Below are 20415 nucleotides of genomic sequence, written 5' to 3' on the forward strand. Positions count from 1 at the left end.
ATGGCTTCTGTCTGATTACTCTGTTTTGCTGACGGCCCTATGAACGTAAATGATTGATATCTGCCTCCGTGAAAAATGCGCCCTTCCTTGAGTTGATGTAATGTAGTCATTCACAGAAACGCACATGCCTTTGATAAAATAACTCAAGCTAATCCAGTGTTTTGTTCATATTCATGTATTTGTTTTGTGTTGTACCAGTTAGTAACACTGTACAACAGGAAAATCGAATATATCAAATGCAGGTGCACTTATGTTTTGACAGAGCAGCTCAGAATAGCTTTCAGAAAGTTAGATTGTTTTGATGCCTTCCTACTGTTTAACCTTGAAAAAAATATTTTCCGCTCTTTTTGCCATACGTTTGCAGCACCTGTTTGTCTCTCTCAACCTATTGACAAGTTTTCCTTCCTTGTTTTGTTTATTTAGTGAAATCAGGTTACGGAATCGGTCTGTCCTTTAAATATGTAAAGGAAGAGAATTCAAACCTCGCCTTGTTATACCTAAAGAAATACTCATGGTGTCAGTGTGTACCAGTAAACGAGAAGGCTCGGTCTCTCCACCCTTCTGTCTCAACGAATTTAAAGCCTGACTCTGCTATTGTACCGCAGCTGACAACAACTGCTTCGTGTCGGACTGCAGTGTGACAGATTTTCTTTATTGGAAGATATAAGGAATAGATCGTGGACATTGTCTGACCTCCTTAGTGATAATTGTCAATGTGTGTGCTGCATTTCTCGCAGTAACGATGGGATCCAGCAGATCTGCGCTGCTCTGCGGCCTTGCTTTTATTTTCCTTGTCCTCCACCCCGTCTATGGAGATGTGAGCTACTCTATCCCGGAGGAGATGAAACGTGGATCTGTGATTGGAAATATCGCTAAGGATCTGGGACTTGATTTGGGCCGACTGTCTGCTCGCAAGGCCCGTATCGATACTGAGGATAACAACGTCCAGTACTGCGGTGTAAATCTCAACACCGGAGACTTGATCGTCCAAGAGAGGATTGACAGAGAAGGGCTTTGTGCGAAAAAGGCGTCATGTGTTCTGAAACAGGAGCTCGTACTGGAAAATCCTTTAGAGCTGCACCGTATTAGTATCCGTGTTCAAGATATCAACGATAATTCACCGCAGTTTAAAGAGGAGTCACTTAAGATTGAAATTCGGGAATCGGCGGACAAGGGTGAACGTTTTCTTCTTGGAGAGGCGCACGATGGAGACATTGGAGAAAACGCTGTTCAGGGCTACTCACTTCAGCAGAATGATCATTTCAGATTAAATGTAAACACAAAAGCAGGAGGACGCAAATATGGTGAATTAGTCTTAGACAAAGAATTAGACAGAGAGGACAAAAAGGAGATTATGTTATTGCTTACCGCGTTTGATGGTGGCTCTCCTCAGAGATCAGGTACTGTAGTTATACACGTCACTGTGCTGGATGCTAATGATAATGTACCAGTGTTCAGCCAGACTGTTTATAAAGCCAGTCTGCCTGAAAACTCTCCTCTGGATACATCTGTGATCACAGTGAGTGCTACCGATGCTGACGAGGGTTTAAATAGCGAAATTACATATGAATTTGATCATGTTTCAGATGAAAATAACAACGTCTTTTCCTTAGACCCTAAATCTGGAGAGGTGAGAGTAGCTGGAACTATTGATTATGAGAAAATGTCATCACATGAAATGCAGATAAGAGCAAAAGATGGTCTTGGATTAGTGTCATACGCAACATTAACAATTGAGATTACTGACGTAAATGACAACGCACCTGTTATATATCTAAAATCGCTGACTAACCCCATACATGAGAACGTGTTACCTGGTACAGAGGTGGGCATCATTAACGTGCAGGACAGAGACTCAGAGAGTAACAGACAGGTCCGCTGCTCCATTCAGCAAGGAGCCCCTTTTAAGTTGGTTCCTTCTATTAAAAACTATTATTCCCTGGTGACCACAGGACAACTGGACCGTGAACTAGTGTCTGATTACAACATTACAATCACTGCCACTGACGAGGGCTCTCCACCTCTGTCCTCCTCTAAAACTGTTCAGTTATCTGTAGCAGACATCAACGACAACCCACCTGTGTTTGAGGAACAGTCGTACAGCGCATATGTGAGTGAAAATAACAAACCTGGCTCCACTTTATGCTCCGTTACTGCTCGAGACCCCGACTGGAGACAAAACGGTACAGTGATTTATTCTCTGTTACCCGGTGAGGTGAACGGTGCCCCGGTGTCCTCCTATCTGTCTGTTAACGGAGACACGGGGGTGATCCACGCTGTGAGGTCGTTTGATTATGAACAGTTCAGGAGTTTTAAAGTGCAGGTGATGGCCAGAGACAATGGTTCTCCTCCTCTCAGCAGCAACGTGACCGTCAGTGTGTTTATATCGGATGTGAATGACAACTCTCCTCAGATACTGTACCCCGCCCCTGAGGGCAACTCCTTCATGACCGAGCTGGTCCCCAAAGCTGCACACGGAGGCTCTCTGGTGTCCAAAGTGATAGCGGTGGACGCGGACTCCGGACAGAACGCCTGGCTGTCCTATCACATAGTGAAATCCACCGATCCGGGACTTTTCACTATTGGTGTCCACAGCGGAGAGATCAGGACACAGCGGGACATTTCTGAATCTGACAGCATGAAACAGAACCTTATTGTGGCAGTGAAAGATAACGGACAGCCCTCTCTCTCTGCCACCTGTTCCATGTATTTACTTATTTCTGATAACTTGGCTGAGGTGCCAGAACTGAAGGACATTTCTTATGATGAGAAGAATTCCAAACTGACTTCTTATCTGATCATCGCGCTGGTGTCTGTGTCCACCTTTTTTCTGACCTTCATCATCATCATCCTCGGTGTGAGGTTTTGTCGCAGGAGAAAGCCCAGACTGTTGTTTGATGGAGCAGTCGCCATCCCCAGCGCTTATCTCCCTCCTAATTACGCAGATGTTGACGGCACAGGAACTTTACGCAGCGCTTACAACTATGACGCGTACCTGACAACAGGATCTAGAACCAGTGACTTTAAGTTTGTGACATCTTACAATGACAACACACTGCCTGCTGACCAGACTCTGAGGAAAAGTCCATCAGACTTTGCAGATATGTTTGGAGACTGTGATGGTTCTCCTGAGGTAGGAACACAATTCATTTCCCCGAGCTCATGTTTTACACCCTGAAGAGGCCATGCTTGTCTTTTACTTGGACTCTTTTCAGTCGTATTGTTCTCATGTGGTGATGGTGTTGGTTACACACTCTTTTAATGTGTGTGACGGCTGTTAAGAAACATCTTCACGATCCAGCCAAATACCCTAACCGGACACATTTAGCAACACCCATTTGCTGGTAAAATATGCATGTGGCTCGTTGATCTTTTTGTCTTACTAGCCAAACCATACAATTGTTTGAGGTAATAACGCATCAATAATTCAGAAAAATAATTTTATTTAACGTCGTATGCAGATAATTCAAGTTATGTGGACATTTGAGTAGAGGTTGTTGGTCTATGTTTCGTATTATTTCCCCCAAAGCGTTCTGTCTAACACAGCCTCGGAGTCTCTACTTTTGTCTCTTGAGTAGAGCTGCAACTCCTTCTGTTTTTGTGTCACTGTCCTTGGTGCTGAAGTTCGCTGTTGCTTGTTTGATGTCTGTCATGAGCAACTTACCTCTGTCTTATTGTCTCACATTTTAAGCGTTTTACATTACCGTCTGACACTTGTTATTCCCCTTCTGTTTCAATCCCCCAAATTAAATTCAACTTGAAGACATAATTTATCCTATCAGACATGCTGTCGCTCTACTGCTGTTGAGTTGTTTGACTGAATCATCTGTTTTTAATAAGATCTTGACATGTAATTTAACTGGTGTTTGGAGGACTCTGGAGGCAGATTCTTGCAAGTTTCACTACAACATAATTTATTAGAATCTGTTTAATTCTAATTACAGATGGCAAGAGAAGGAAAATGAGTTTTGCTTCGAAGCTAACTTTTTGTATTTACCTTGTAACACTAAAGAAAATTATATATTGGGAAATACTGTTTAACATTTGCTGAATGTTTTCTTTCTACTATCGCAGAAAGCAAACAGAGACATAATCCTGTCTATCAACCCGTATTACACAAACAACACGCCTCTCACTTAACTTGGAAACGATATAAAGCTATTTAGCTTGTCGCCACATTTTTTACAAGCTTCATTTAAACATTGAGGCCACACGACCTGATGATGTGGTATGAAAATGTACATCACTTTTATAAAACTGCTATGTTTCATTTTCACTCAAGGTGTCAGTATAGACCAGCTCAGGAGTCAAATATTCAGTCAGCTTTGCACACCACCCAACATTTGTGTCGACCATTCCTGTGTTCTGTGTAGAATTCAACACCGACGACAAAGGCCTGGACGACATTCATCGACTGAATAACGTATTTTAATGTTCGAAACTGACGTCTTTCAGTTCATTTAGTGCTGTGTGAGGATGATGCATTTACGGAGCGTTCTTGAAAGCTACGGCTTTGTCTTTTTCTTTGTTGTGGTGCACTACGCACACGGAGATCTGAGCTATTCCGTACAGGAGGAGCTCAAACGCGGATCTGTTATCGGAAATATCGCAAAGGATCTCGGACTGGAGGTGGGCAGACTGTCTGCTCGCAAAGCTCGTGTTGACATGGAAGGAAACGACGGACAATATATCGGAATTAACCTTCGAAGCGGGGATTTAGTCGTTGCGGAGAGAATCGACAGAGAGGAGCATTGTGGAGAAAAGCCTTCGTGTGTTCTCAAATTCGAGTTGCTGTTAGAGAATCCATTGGAGCTGCACCGGTTGTCCCTGCAGGTGCAAGATGTGAACGACAATGCACCAATTTTCCCGAAGGATACCGTGAAGCTGGAAATTAGAGAATCAGCTGACAAAGGAGCTAGGTATCGTATTAATGCAGCACATGATGCAGATATAGGCAAGAACTCGGTTGAAAGCTACATTTTGGAACAAAACCCCCACTTTGTGTTCAGTATTCAAACGACAAGTAGTGGCAGTAGATATGGTGAGTTGGTTTTAGATAAAGAATTAGACCGAGAGGAGCAGCAGGAAATGAAATTATTACTCACAGCTGTAGATGGAGGCTCTCCTCAGAGATCCGGGACAGTAGTCATACACGTCATTGTCCTGGATGCTAATGATAACGCCCCAGTGTTCACTGAGGCCGTATATACAGCCACGTTACCAGAAAACTCACCTATGAAAACTCCAGTCATCACTGTGAGTGCGTCAGATGCAGACGAAGGTGTTAATGGAGAGGTTACATATGAATTTAGCAGAATCTCTGACAAATCACGAAACCTTTTCTCACTCGACGAGAAAACTGGAGAGATCAGTGTGTCAGGTGACATAGATTATGAAGAGGGACCCAAATATGAAGTGCTTGTTGAGGCAAAAGATGGTTATGGTCTCTCTTCAGAAGCAAAGGTAATAATTGACATCACTGACGTGAATGACAACGCACCAGTGATATATCTAAAATCACTGTCTAACCCCATACCTGAGAACGTGTCACCTGGTACAGAGGTGGGCATCATTAACGTGCAGGACAGAGACTCAGAGAGTAACAGACAGGTCCGCTGCTCCATTCAGCAAGGAGCCCCTTTTAAGTTGGTTCCTTCTATTAAAAACTATTATTCTCTGGTGACCACAGGACAACTGGACCGTGAACTAGTGCCTGATTACAACGTCACAATCACTGCCACTGACGAGGGCTCTCCACCTCTGTCCTCCTCTAAAACTGTTCAGTTATCTGTAGCAGACATCAACGACAACCCACCTGTGTTTGAGGAACAGTCGTACAGCGCATATGTGAGTGAAAATAACAAACCTGGTTCCACTTTATGTTCCGTTACTGCTCGAGACCCCGACTGGAGACAAAACGGTACAGTGATTTATTCTCTGTTGCCCGGTGAGGTGAACGGTGCCCCGGTGTCCTCCTATCTGTCTGTTAACGGAGACACGGGGGTGATCCACGCTGTGAGGTCGTTTGATTATGAACAGTTCAGGAGTTTTAAAGTGCAGGTGATGGCCAGAGACAACGGTTCTCCTCCTCTCAGCAGCAACGTGACCGTCAGTGTGTTCGTATCGGATGTGAATGACAACTCTCCTCAGATACTGTACCCCGCCCCGGAGGGCAACTCCTTCATGACCGAGCTGGTCCCCAAAGCTGCACACGGAGGCTCTCTGGTGTCCAAAGTGATAGCGGTGGACGCGGACTCCGGACAGAACGCCTGGCTGTCCTATCATATAGTGAAATCCACTGATCCGGGACTTTTCACTATTGGTATCCACAGCGGAGAGATCAGGACACAGCGGGACATTTCTGAATCTGACAGCATGAAACAGAACCTTATCGTGGCAGTGAAAGATAACGGACAGCCCTCTCTCTCTGCCACCTGTTCCATGTATTTACTAATTTCTGATAACTTGGCTGAGGTGCCAGAACTGAAGGACATTTCTTATGATGAGAAGAATTCCAAACTGACCTCTTATCTGATCATCGCGCTGGTGTCTGTGTCCACCTTTTTCCTGACCTTCATCATCATCATCCTCGGTGTGAGGTTTTGTCGCAGGAGAAAGCCCAGACTGTTGTTTGATGGAGCAGTCGCCATCCCCAGCGCTTATCTCCCTCCTAATTACGCAGATGTTGACGGCACAGGAACTTTACGCAGCGCTTACAACTATGACGCATACCTGACAACAGGATCTAGAACCAGTGACTTTAAGTTTGTGACATCTTACAATGACAACACACTGCCTGCTGACCAGACTCTGAGGAAAAGTCCATCAGACTTTGCCGATGTATTTGGAGACTGTGATGGTTCTCCTGAGGTAGGACCACGTTTCATTTCACTGAACTTGTGATATACATCCTGAAGGAGCCATGCTTGTGTTTTTTTCTGATTTTTTTCGGTCGCATTGTTCAATAGTTAATTTTATTGTTTTTCCTTATTTTGTCGACCTTGAACGAGATACAGTTTTGGGCAGTTTAGCATGTGTAACATCGACAATGGTTGTCTGTTTAGTTGTAGATTTACTGATCATTTTCTTGAGTTAGGACTGGAGTAAATCCTTTTCAAGCGGTTTCTCTCCGTTCTTTGGGCAGACTTTTAAACGTTTGCCAAGTATTTTTGATTTAAGTGCATTGCATTAAGATTTTTGCATCTCACATCCGTAAGCACTTGCTGTGTGCGTCTGTTGAAACATGGGGGAATGTCTGTCTACTTTTCCTTTTCGGTCATCCGCTCTTGTAGTTTTGATTCCTTAGTGCTTATTTGTAGTTTGGCCCCTCTTTACCAAACTCTTTACCTGAAACTTCACCTGTAGTACATATATTTTATATTTTATCTTTTTTTTTGTTTGTTTTTTTGCGCCAAATACTGTGGTAGGTCACGGAAAAGCATGCACATAAGTTACATGGTCTCTTCTTCTCTGTGTATTGCTTTGTTAACCCAGCGCTAATGTATTCGCCTCTGTGTCTTTAGTAGAGTTATTGGAGCTGCATGAAGTGCTTTGTGTCTCTGTCCTTGGTGCTGAACCTCGCTGTTGCTCTGTTGATACGTTTTCAAGGACAACTTACTGTGTATTTGTCATGTCCTTTTAATTTACCTCATTTAAAATTATAAACATGCTTTCCTTTCCTTATATTCAGACATACATCTTCCACTTTTTAAATTACATCAACGTTATACCTCTCCATGATGTTGGAGGTGGTGGAAATACTTGTCTCTTTAGTCAGTAAAGTTTGATGCATTTAATTGCCTCCCAATATCCTTTGATTGACTTCGATTATAAAGTTATTTAACACAAGAAGTGTACGTTTCAAACCAATGTAAAAAGTGCACATATTTCATAAAAAAATAATTAAAAAAAGATAAAGTAATTGTTTGGCATGTAATTGATTTATTATTATTATTAATATTCAACAATGGTAGCATGGCTGACTTAAATCTCAAATAAAAGACGATTATTATCCATTATAATCAGTATAGTTGGTGAATCTTTGTGCACTAGATGACTTTATTGCTCCAACACCAACATCTCTTGAAAACGTTTTTCTGAGTTAACCCAGCACCTCCTCGAAGAGGCATATACACAGGAAGAGAGACAGACTGGTCGACTTCGCTTGAGCTTGTCTCTACGAATATTTATTACAGAATAAAAGCTCCAAGACCCGGGTCTCAGATGGTGGGAATTGTTAAATTTAGTAAAGTGACCAATATTATATACAGTATGAAGCAGTTTTTAGTCACACATTACTTAACATAAATATATCCAATCCAATGAATTAATTATTTTAAAATAAACTGCTATATTTCACTTGTACTCAGGGTGTCAGTATAGACCAGCTAAAGACTCAAATGTTCAGGCTGCTTTGCACACCACCCAGTATTTGTATCGACCATCCCTGTGCTCCTTACAGCCTTCAACAAAGACAGTGAATGCTCGGATGATACATATGTTGACCCAATAACGTATTTAATGCTTGAAACGACCGTGTTTTAAGTGGTGTGGTAGCCTACCGACTGAGGATGATGCATTTACGGAGCGTTCTTCAAAGCTACGGCTTTATCCTTTTCTTTGTTGTGGTGCACTACGCACACGGAGACCTGAGCTATTCCGTACAGGAGGAGCTCAAGCGCGGATCTGTTATCGGAAATATCGCCAAGGATCTCGGACTGGAGGTGGGGAGACTGTCTGCTCGCAAAGCTCGTGTTGACATGGAAGAAAACGACGGACAATATATCGGAATTAACCTCCGAAGCGGGGATTTAGTCGTCGCGGAGAGAATCGACAGAGAGGAGCATTGTGGAGAAAAGCCTTCGTGTGTTCTCAAATTCGAGTTGCTGTTAGAGAATCCATTGGAGCTGCACCGGTTGTCCCTGCAGGTGCAAGATGTGAACGACAATGCACCAAATTTCCCGAAGGATGTTATAAAACTTGAGATAACAGAATCAGCTGACAAAGGAGCTAAGTATCGTATCAATGCAGCACATGATGCAGATATAGGCAAGAACGCCGTTGAAAGCTACATTTTGGAACAAAACCCTCACTTTGTGTTCAGTATTCAGACGACAAGTGCTGGCAGTAAATATGGTGAGTTGGTTTTAGATAAAGAATTAGACCGAGAGGAGCAGCAGGAAATGAAATTATTACTCACAGCTGTAGATGGTGGCTCTCCTCAGAGATCCGGGACAGTAGTCATACACGTCATTGTCCTGGATGCTAATGATAACGCCCCAGTGTTCACTGAGGCCGTATATACAGCCACGTTACCAGAAAACTCACCTAGGAAAACTCCAGTTATCACTGTGAGTGCGTCAGATGCAGACGAAGGTGTTAATGGAGAGGTTACATATGAATTTAGCCGACTCTCTGATAAATCACAAAAGCTTTTTTCACTCGATGAGAAAACTGGAGAGATCAGTGTGTCAGGTGACATAGATTACGAAGAGGGGCGCAAATATGAAGTGTTTGTTGAGGCTAAAGATGGTTATGGGCTCTCTTCAGAAGCAAAGGTGATTATTGACATCACTGATGTGAATGACAACGCACCTGTTATATATCTAAAATCACTGACTAACCCCATACCTGAGAACGTGTCACCTGGTACAGAGGTGGGCATCATTAACGTGCAGGACAGAGACTCAGAGAGTAACAGACAGGTCCGCTGCTCCATTCAGCAAGGAGCCCCTTTTAAGTTGGTTCCTTCTATTAAAAACTATTATTCTCTGGTGACCGCAGGCCAACTGGACCGTGAACTAGTGTCTGATTACAACATCACAATCACTGCCACTGACGAGGGCTCTCCTCCTCTGTCCTCCTCTAAAACTGTTCAGTTATCTGTAGCAGACATCAACGACAACCCACCTGTGTTTGAGGAACAGTCGTACAGCGCATATGTGAGTGAAAATAACAAACCCGGCTCCACTTTATGTTCCGTTACTGCTCGAGACCCTGACTGGAGACAAAACGGTACAGTGATTTATTCTCTGTTACCCAGTGAGGTGAACGGTGCCATGGTGTCCTCCTATCTGTCTGTTAACGGAGACACGGGGGTGATCCACGCTGTGAGGTCGTTTGATTATGAACAGTTCAGGAGTTTTAAAGTGCAGGTGATGGCCAGAGACAACGGTTCTCCTCCTCTCAGCAGCAACGTGACCGTCAGTGTGTTCGTATCGGATGTGAATGACAACTCTCCTCAGATACTGTACCCCGCCCCGGAGGGCAACACCTTCATGACCGAGCTGGTCCCCAAAGCTGCACACGGAGGCTCTCTGGTGTCCAAAGTGATAGCGGTGGACGCGGACTCCGGACAGAACGCCTGGCTGTCCTATCAAATAGTGAAATCCACTGATCCGGGACTTTTCACTATTGGTGTCCACAGCGGAGAGATCAGGACACAGCGGGACATTTCTGAATCTGACAGCATGAAACAGAACCTTATTGTGGCAGTGAAAGATAACGGACAGCCCTCTCTCTCTGCCACCTGTTCCATGTATTTACTTATTTCTGATAACTTGGCTGAGGTGCCAGAACTGAAGGACATTTCTTATGATGAGAAGAATTCCAAACTGACCTCTTATCTGATCATCGCGCTGGTGTCTGTGTCCACCTTCTTCCTGACCTTCATCATCATCATCCTGGGTGTGAGGTTTTGTCGCAGGAGAAAGCCCAGACTGTTGTTTGATGGAGCAGTCGCCATCCCCAGCGCTTATCTCCCTCCTAATTACGCAGATGTTGACGGCACAGGAACTTTACGCAGCGCTTACAACTATGACGCATACCTGACAACAGGATCTAGAACCAGTGACTTTAAGTTTGTGACATCTTACAATGACAACACACTGCCTGCTGACCAGACTCTGAGGAAAAGTCCATCAGACTTCGCTGATGTGTTCGGAGATTGTAATGGTTCTCCTGAGGTAGGAACACATTTCACATCACTGAACTCGTGTTTTGCACTCTGAAGAAGCCATGCTTTTGTTTTTTGCTCTGATTCTTTTCAGTCGCATTGTTCTTTTCCGTGGTGGTTAAACACAGCTTAATCGGTCTCAGGGGTGTTAAGGAGTCTTTGGCAACTTTTTAAAGGTTTTTGAGTCAGTTTCAAATTTCTGTATTTGTCTCCATCTGCTTGCTCTTTCTATGTTCCTCTTAGGGAAATCTTGTCGAATAATGCCCTCCTTTATTCCCTGTCCATGGTGCTGAAGTCAATTCGATCTATTAATGCATTTTTAGAGATTGATGTGCATTTCTGCTTTGGTTTCAGTCAATTTGATTTTATACTGATTTTGCTAAGATAAATAGGTTTTAGACGGTGCCACGTTTTTTTTTTGTATCTATTGAAACAGTTGTAAGCGAGTCTTGGAAAGTTGTATTTGATGGCTATCTACGGTTGAAACATAAAATGCAGTTAGACATTTTTACATGTTACCAATCGGCAAAATTACACATTGAAGAGTATTTTCTCATAGGACATGAGGAAAGTAGGATTTATAAACACAGTTATTATTTTCCCCTTCTTTCTCGACCCCATCTTCACCCAGTAAGATGGAAATGTTAACAAAGTGTGGAGAGACAGAAAACATAATTTTGTCAGCAAGTGACATTAGATTTTGGGACATTATTTGTCATTAAGTTTTGAGATAAAATGAAAACCTCACGGAAGTAATCTCAAATGGTCCCCCTATTTTGGTTGGGCATCGTAGAGATTCTGTTAGTTTTCTTGTTGTTGTTTGGAAACAGGGGCTCATCCGAGACACAGTTACAATAATGGCTGTTTGTGGTCTTTTTTCAATCACAGATGGGGCACTGGCATTATGTTTACTTTCTGTAACCATAATAAAATAACCCTAAATTAATAAAAGCTATGTTTTGTTATTGTTCTTTTTAATCAATAAGATTTAATTAATGGCTCTATATGTCAAATATGCACTATAATAATAATAACAATAATAACAATAATAATAGTAATAACAATGTTGATAAGTATTTTTATTATTCCAACATCGCCTTGTTATACCTAAAGAAATACTCATGGTGTCAGTGTGTACCAGTAAACGAGAAGGCTCGGTCTCTCCACCCTTCTGTCTCAACGAATTTAAAGCCTGACTCTGCTATTGTACCGCAGCTGACAACAACTGCTTCGTGTCGGACTGCAGTGTGACAGGTTTTCTTTATTGGATGATATAACGAATACATCGTGGACATTGTCTGACCTCCTTAGTGATAGTTTTTAATGTGTGTGCTGCATTTCTCGCAGTAAAGATGGGATCCAGCAGAATTGCGCTGTTCTGCGGCCTTGCTTTTGTTTTCCTTGTCCTCCACCCCGTCTATGGAGACGTGAGCTACTCTATCCCGGAGGAGATGAAACGTGGATCTGTGATTGGAAATATCGCTAAGGATCTGGGACTTGATTTGGGCCGACTGTCTGCTCGCAAGGCCCGTATCGATACTGAGGATAACAGTGTTAAATACTGCGGTGTAAATCTCAACACCGGAGACTTGATCGTCCAAGAGAGGATTGACAGAGAAGGGCTTTGTGCGAAAAAGGCGTCATGTGTTCTGAAACAGGAGCTCGTACTGGAAAATCCTTTAGAGCTGCACCGTATTAGTATCCGTGTTCAAGATATCAACGATAATTCACCGCAGTTTAAAGAGGAGTCACTTAAATTTGAAATTCGAGAATCGGCGGACAAGGGTGCACGTTTTCTTTTGGATGAGGCGCACGATGGAGACATCGGAGAAAATGCTGTTCAGGGCTACTCACTTCAGCAGAATGATCATTTCAAATTAAATGTCAACACAAAAGCAGGAGGACGCAAATATGGTGAATTAGTCTTAGACAAAGAATTAGACAGAGAGGACAAAAAAGAGATTATGTTATTGCTTACCGCGTTTGATGGTGGCTCTCCTCAGAGATCAGGTACTGTAGTCATACACGTCACTGTGCTGGATGCTAATGATAATGTACCAGTGTTCAGCCAGACTGTTTATGAAGCCAGTCTGCCTGAAAACTCTCCTCTGGATACATCGGTGATCACAGTGAGTGCTTCCGATGCTGACGAGGGAATAAATGGTGAAGTTACTTATGGATTTGATCATGTTTCAGATGAATCCCAAGTTTTTTTATTAAACCCTAAAACAGGAGAAGTTAAAGTGGCTGGGTCTGTTGATTATGAGAAAGAATCTTCATACGAAATGCAGATCAGCGCTAAAGATGGTCTGGGGTTGGCGTCATATGCAACCATTATTATTGAGATTAGTGACGTAAATGACAACGCCCCAGTTATACACCTGAAATCACTGACTAACCCCATACCTGAGAACGTGTCACCTGGTACAGAGGTGGGCATCATTAACGTGCAGGACAGAGACTCAGAGAGTAACAGACAGGTCCGCTGCTCCATTCAGCAAGGAGCCCCTTTTAAGTTGGTTCCTTCTATTAAAAACTATTATTCTCTGGTGACCACAGGACAACTGGACCGTGAACTAGTGTCTGATTACAACATTACAATCACTGCCACTGACGAGGGCTCTCCACCTTTGTCCTCCTCTAAAACTGTTCAGTTATCTGTAGCAGACATCAACGACAACCCACCTGTGTTTGAGGAACAGTCGTACATCGCATATTTGAGTGAAAATAACAAACCTGGCTCCACTTTATGTTCCGTTACTGCTCGAGACCCCGACTGGAGACAAAACGGTACAGTGATTTATTCTCTGTTACCCGGTGAGGTGAACGGTGCCCCGGTGTCCTCCTATCTGTCTGTTAACGGAGACACGGGGGTGATCCACGCTGTGAGGTCGTTTGATTATGAACAGTTCAGGAGTTTTAAAGTGCAGGTGATGGCCAGAGACAACGGTTCTCCTCCTCTCAGCAGCAACGTGACCGTCAGTGTGTTCGTATCGGATGTGAATGACAACTCTCCTCAGATACTGTACCCCGCCCCGGAGGGCAACTCCTTCATGACCGAGCTGGTCCCCAAAGCTGCACACGGAGGCTCTCTGGTGTCCAAAGTGATAGCGGTGGACGCGGACTCCGGACAGAACGCCTGGCTGTCCTATCACATAGTGAAATCCACTGATCCGGGACTTTTCACTATTGGTGTCCACAGCGGAGAGATCAGGACACAGCGGGACATTTCTGAATCTGACAGCATGAAACAAAACCTTATTGTGGCAGTGAAAGATAACGGACAGCCCTCTCTCTCTGCCACCTGTTCCATGTATTTACTTATTTCTGATAACTTGGCTGAGGTGCCAGAACTGAAGGACATTTCTTATGATGAGAAGAATTCCAAACTGACTTCTTATCTGATCATCGCGCTGGTGTCTGTGTCCACCTTTTTTCTGACCTTCATCATCATCATCCTGGGTGTGAGGTTTTGTCGTAGGAGAAAACCCAGACTGTTGTTTGATGGAGCAGTCGCCATCCCCAGCGCTTATCTCCCTCCTAATTACGCAGATGTTGACGGCACAGGAACTTTACGCAGCGCTTACAACTATGATGCATACCTGACGACAGGATCTAGAACCAGTGACTTTAAGTTTGTGACATCTTACAATGACAACACACTGCCTGCTGACCAGACTCTGAGGAAAAGTCCATCAGACTTTGCTGATGTGTTCGGAGATTGTGATGGTTCTCCTGAGGTAGGAACATATTTCATATCACTGAACTCGTGTTTAATATCCTGAAGAAGCCATGGTTGTGTTCTGCCCTGAAGGTTTTTGTCGTATTGTTCTTTTCCGTGGTGGTGGTCGTGGTTCAATACAGTTTTAATTGTTCTTAGGCATGTTCGGAAGTCATGATGTGAGTTAGAGTTTAACCGCCATATACACAACATTTTACATGTCTCTGAGCCTGTTATTCATGAGTGTATTTGACTCCATCTGGTCGTTTGTTTGCTCTTTCTGATTTCCAGTGAGGGAAAGCTTGTTGAATGACATCTTCCTTGTTTCTCTGTCCGTGGTACTGAACTCAGTTTGATCCCCTGAAACCTTCCTAGGGATGCTTTACATCTGTTCTTTACACTGATGTCGTTTCTCTGCTTCACTTTAATGTCGTTTCAATGATTTTGGTACAATATAATCATGCTATGATAGTCAGGTTTTTCTTGCTTTGATGTTTTCATACAAATAGGTCGTTTTAATCGGGTCTCACTGTGAGCATGTCTTCTGGGTCGATACTGATTTTAAATATATAACGTTTATTGTACAGTTGGAAGTGGTATACGAGCAATATGATGAAATTTAAAACAGAGCCTCTGTGTTGACGATTAGGATTTGAAGTCTATTTTACTGCGCCTGGTCATGCTTGCTCTTTTTTTATGTTTCATGTGCCAGTGAGGGAAAACTTTTAACATTACTCTCCTTTTTTCTCTGTCCTTGGTGCTGAACTCTGTTTGACTTGTCGATGCATTGTAGTGGTAGTGTCCCTCTCTGTTTATGCTGTTCTTACTCTTTGTCTTTGCTGAAATTGGTTTTAGTAAGGTGAATTTGAAAATGGGTTATTTCTGATTACCCTGATTTGCTGGTAGCCGACTAAACGTAAATGATTGCTATCTGCCTCCGTGAGATATGCGTTCTTCTTTAAGTTATTGCAGTGCAGTCTTTCACAGGGCGTGTATGTCTTTGAAAAAATAACACAAGCCTTTCCAGTATTTTGTTAATAAAAAAAGTCTTTTGTTTGTGTTGTACTAGTTAGTAACACTGTCCAACACAAAAATCATGTATTGCAGGTAATTGCAATCAAGATTGACAGAGCAGTTCAGAAATGGCTTCCTGATAGTTTGTTGTACTCGACAGATTTTTACTGTTATATCTCCAACATAATTTTCAACTGCATTCGCTTAACGTTTGCAACAACCGTTTGTCCCTGTCAACCTGTTGAAAAGTTTGCCTTTCTTGTTTTGTTTATTTAATGAAAACAGGTCATTAAATTCATCTGTAGTTTAAATAGGAAGTGAAGTCAAACCTCGCCTTGTTATACCTAAAGAAATACTCATGGTGTCAGTGTGTACCAGTAAACGAGAAGGCTCGGTCTCTCCACCCTTCTGTCTCAACGAATTTAAAGCCTGACTCTGCTATTGTACCACAGCTGACAACAACTGCTTCGTGTCGGACTGCAGTGTGACAGGTTTTTTTTCATTGGAAGGCATCACGAATGCATCGTTGACATATTTTGACCTGCTCAGTGATAGTTTTTAATGTGTGTACTGCATTTCTCGCAGTAATGATGGGATCCAGCAGATTTGCGCTGCTCTGCGGCCTTGCTTTTATTTTCCTTGTCCTCAACCCCGTAGATGGAGACGTGAGCTACTCTATCCCGGAGGAGATGAAACGTGGATCTGTGATTGGAAATATCGCTAAGGATCTCGGACTTGATTTGGGCCGATTGTCTGCTCGCAAGGCGCGTGTCGATACTGAGGATAATAGTGTTAAGTACTGCGGTGTAAATCTCAACACCGGAGACTTGATCGTCCAAGAGAGGATTGACAGAGAAGGGCTTTGTGCGAAAAAGGCGTCATGTGTTCTGAAACAGGAGCTCGTACTGGAAAATCCTTTAGAGCTGCACCGTATTAGTATCCGTGTTCAAGATATCAACGATAATTCACCGCAGTTTAAAGAGGAGTCACTTAAATTTGAAATTAATGAACTGGCGATCAAGGGTACGCGTTTTCCTCTTGGGGAGGCGCACGATGGAGACATCGGAGAAAATGCTGTTCAGGGCTACTCACTTCAGCAGAATGATCATTTCAAATTAAATGTAAACACAAAAGCAGGTGGACGAAAATATGGTGAATTAGTCTTAGACAAAGAATTAGACAGAGAGGACAAAAAAGAGATTATGTTATTGCTTACCGCGTTTGATGGTGGGTCTCCTCAGAGATCAGGTACTGTAGTCATACACGTCACTGTGCTGGATGCTAATGATAATGTACCAGTGTTCAGCCAGACTGTTTATAAAGCCAGTCTGACTGAAAACTCTCCTCTGGATACATCGGTGATCACAGTGAGTGCTACTGATGTTGACGAGGGTTTAAATAGCGAAATTACATATGAATTTGATCATGTTTCAGATGAAAATAACAACGTCTTTTCTTTGGACTCTAAATCTGGAGAAGTTAGAGTAGCTGGAGCTATTGATTATGAGAAAGTGTCATCTTATGAAATGCAGATAAGTGCAAAAGATGGTCTGGGATTAGTGTCATACGCATCTTTATTAATTGAGATTACCGACATAAATGACAACGCCCCAGTTATACACCTGAAATCACTGGCTAACCCCATACCTGAGAACGTGTCACCTGGTACAGAGGTGGGCATCATTAACGTGCAGGACAGAGACTCAGAGAGTAACAGACAGGTCCGCTGCTCCATTCAGCAAGGAGCCCCTTTTAAGTTGGTTCCTTCTATTAAAAACTATTATTCTCTGGTGACCACAGGACAACTGGACCGTGAACTAGTGTCTGATTACAACATTACAATCACTGCCACTGACGAGGGCTCTCCTCCTCTGTCCTCCTCTAAAACTGTTCAGTTATCTGTAGCAGACATCAACGACAACCCACCTGTGTTTGAGGATCAGTCGTACAGCGCATATGTGAGTGAAAATAACAAACCTGGCTCCACTTTATGCTCCGTTACTGCTCGAGACCCCGACTGGAGACAAAACGGTACAGTGATTTACTCTCTGTTACCCGGTGAGGTGAACGGTGCCCCGGTGTCCTCCTATCTGTCTGTTAACGGAGACACGGGGGTGATCCACGCTGTGAGGTCGTTTGATTATGAACAGTTCAGGAGTTTTAAAGTGCAGGTGATGGCCAGAGACAACGGTTCTCCTCCTCTCAGCAGCAACGTGACCGTCAGTGTGTTGATATCGGATGTGAATGACAACTCTCCTCAGATACTGTACCCCGCCCCGGAGGGCAACTCCTTCATGACCGAGCTGGTCCCCAAAGCTGCACACGGAGGCTCTCTGGTGTCCAAAGTGATAGCGGTGGACGCGGACTCCGGACAGAACGCCTGGCTGTCCTATCATATAGTGAAATCCACTGATCCGGGACTTTTCACTATTGGTGTCCACAGCGGAGAGATCAGGACACAGCGGGACATTTCTGAATCTGACAGCATGAAACAAAACCTTATTGTGGCAGTGAAAGATAACGGACAGCCCTCTCTCTCTGCCACCTGTTCCATGTATTTACTTATTTCTGATAACCTGGCTGAGGTGCCAGAACTGAAGGACATTTCTTATGATGAGAAGAATTCCAAACTGACCTCTTATCTGATCATCGCGCTGGTGTCTGTGTCCACCTTTTTCCTGACCTTCATCATCATCATCCTGGGTGTGAGGTTCTGTCGCAGGAGAAAACCCAGACTGTTGTTTGATGGAGCAGTCGCCATCCCCAGCGCTTATCTCCCTCCTAATTACGCAGATGTTGACGGCACAGGAACTTTACGCAGTGCCTACAACTATGACGCATACCTGACAACAGGATCTAGAACCAGTGACTTTAAGTTTGTGACATCATACAATGACAACACACTGCCTGCTGACCAGACTCTGAGGAAAAGTCCATCAGACTTTGCAGATGTGTTTGGAGACTGTGATGGTTCTCCTGAGGTAGGAACACATTTCATATCACTGAACTCGTGTTTAACATCCTGAGGAAGCCTTGTTGTGTTCTGCCCTGAAAGTTTTTGTCGTGTTGTTCTTTTCCGTGGTGGTGGTCGTGGTACAATACAGCTTTATTCGGTCTTAGGGTTGTTCAGAAGTCATGATGTCAGCTAGAGTTTAACCGCGATATACACAACATTTTAAATGTCTCTGAACCGTGTATTTCATTCCAGCTGGTCATTTGTTTGCTCTTTCTGTTTTCCAGTGAGGGAAAGCTTGCTGAAATGATACCTTCCTTGTTTCACTGTCCTTGGTACTGAACTTAGTTTGATATGCTGAAACCTTCTTAGAGATGCTTTACATCTGCTTTTTATACTGATGTCTTTCTTCTGCTTTGCTTAATGACGTGTCAGTGATTATGCTATAATATAATCAAGCTATGATAGGTTTTTCTTGCTTTGATGTTTTCATACGAATATGTCTTTTTAATCGTGTCTCACTGTGAGCGTCTCCTCTGGGTCGATCCTGATTGTAAATTCATAGCTATTACTGTTCAATAGGACGTGGTATAAGAGCAGTAAGAAGCAATTTAAAATAGAGCCTCTGTGTTTGGTCTGTTTGCCTAGTCAAGTCTCACTTTCCTAATTTTGCCAATTATATGTGAAATTGGTTCTACCGGCATTTGTGAAAATGGCGCTTCGCCTAAATTAATATCACATACAGTCTTTCACAAAACGTGTGTCTTTTACAATAGCACGTTGTACTTTAGTCTGTCATTCCATGAACTGTTTATTTCACACAAACCATATGTTGTTGTCCTGTATCAAAAGTTTAATTACCAGTAGAGCACAAAATTAATCCAAATCCATTGTAATAATTAAAGTCAACTTTTGACAGTGCAGCTCACAGAAATACCAGCATTATCCTGAAAGCTAGAGACCGTTGCTTTGTGCTATGCCACTATTGTTTACAAAAAAGGACAAAATATTTACTGGACCATTGCAAAGTGTTGACATGTTTTTGAGATCAGGTTTTGCAGTCTATTTACTCCATCTGGTCTATATGCTTGCTCTTTTTTTATGTGCCAGTTGGGGGAAACTTTTGCATCACTCTGCTTGTTTCTCTGTCCTTGGTGCTGAACTCCGTTTGATTTGTCGACGCATCTTTAGTGAAAGTTTACCTCTGTGTTTTATGCTGGTGTTAGTTTGTGTCTTGCTGCAATTGGTTATGGTGCGGCGAATTTGAAAATGGCTTCTCTCTGATTACTCTGTTTTGCTGACGGTCCTATGAACGTAAATGATTGATATCTGCCTCCGTGAAAAATGCGCCCTTACTTGAGTTGATGTAATGTAGTCATTCACAGAAACGCGTATGTCTTTGATAAAATAACTCAAGCTAATCCAGTGTTTTGTTCATATTCATGTATTTGTTTTGTGTTGTACCAGTTAGTAACACTGTACAACAGGAATATCTAATATATCAAATGCAGGTGCACTTATGTTTTGACAGAGCAGCCCAGAATAGCTTTCAGAAGGTTTGATTTATTTGATCCCTTCCTACTGCTTGACCTTGGAAAAAACATGTTCTGCTCTTCCTTCTTAACGTTTGCAACACCTGTTTGTCTTTCTCAACCTATTGAAAAGTTTGCCTTTCTTGTTTTGTTTATTTCATGAAATCAGGTTACGGAATCGGTCTGTCTTTAAATATGTAAAGGAAGATAATTCAAACCTCGCCTTGTTATACCTAAAGAA

At 42.9% G+C, this 20415-nt stretch overlaps 4 protein-coding genes across 11 annotated transcripts in view; all 4 read left to right on the forward strand.

Moving 5' to 3' along the window:
- LOC311257657 (protocadherin gamma-C5-like) overlaps positions 1-20415 on the forward strand; it is a 262082-nt gene that overhangs the window by 40093 nt on the left and 201574 nt on the right. For 2 of the 8 annotated variants that reach the window (XM_084353441.1, XM_084353455.1), the window contains exon 1: positions 4378-6870. The exons of 4 other annotated variants lie outside the window; for them this stretch is intronic. In XM_084353441.1, the coding sequence (XP_084209567.1) occupies positions 4477-6870 (2394 nt within the window). In that variant the 5' untranslated portion in view covers positions 4378-4476. Of the gene's footprint in view, positions 1-4377; positions 6871-12158; positions 14695-20415 lie in introns of those variants that run through there. 2 more of the 8 variants (XM_084353442.1, XM_084353456.1) reach the window with 2 other exon arrangements.
- Positions 615-3178, forward strand: LOC311257471 (protocadherin beta-15-like; the record flags this gene model as incomplete). Its single annotated transcript, XM_084353111.1, has 1 exon — positions 615-3178. Exon 1 carries the CDS (start codon positions 743-745, stop codon positions 3176-3178), a length of 2436 nt encoding a protein of 811 aa, XP_084209237.1. The 5' UTR covers positions 615-742.
- Positions 8461-11009, forward strand: LOC311257472 (protocadherin beta-15-like; the record flags this gene model as incomplete). The annotated part of the gene is made up of 1 exon (XM_084353112.1): positions 8461-11009. Exon 1 carries the CDS (start codon positions 8571-8573, stop codon positions 11007-11009), a length of 2439 nt encoding a protein of 812 aa, XP_084209238.1. The 5' UTR covers positions 8461-8570.
- On the forward strand, positions 16133-18715 carry LOC311257474 (protocadherin beta-15-like; the record flags this gene model as incomplete). The annotated part of the gene is made up of 1 exon (XM_084353117.1): positions 16133-18715. The coding sequence occupies exon 1, from the start codon at positions 16277-16279 to the stop codon at positions 18713-18715; it is 2439 nt and encodes an 812-aa protein (XP_084209243.1). The 5' UTR covers positions 16133-16276.

Source organism: Pagrus pagrus (assembly GCF_965226575.1).
Source record: "Pagrus pagrus genome assembly, chromosome: 5".
Lineage (NCBI taxonomy): Eukaryota > Metazoa > Chordata > Actinopteri > Spariformes > Sparidae > Pagrus > Pagrus pagrus.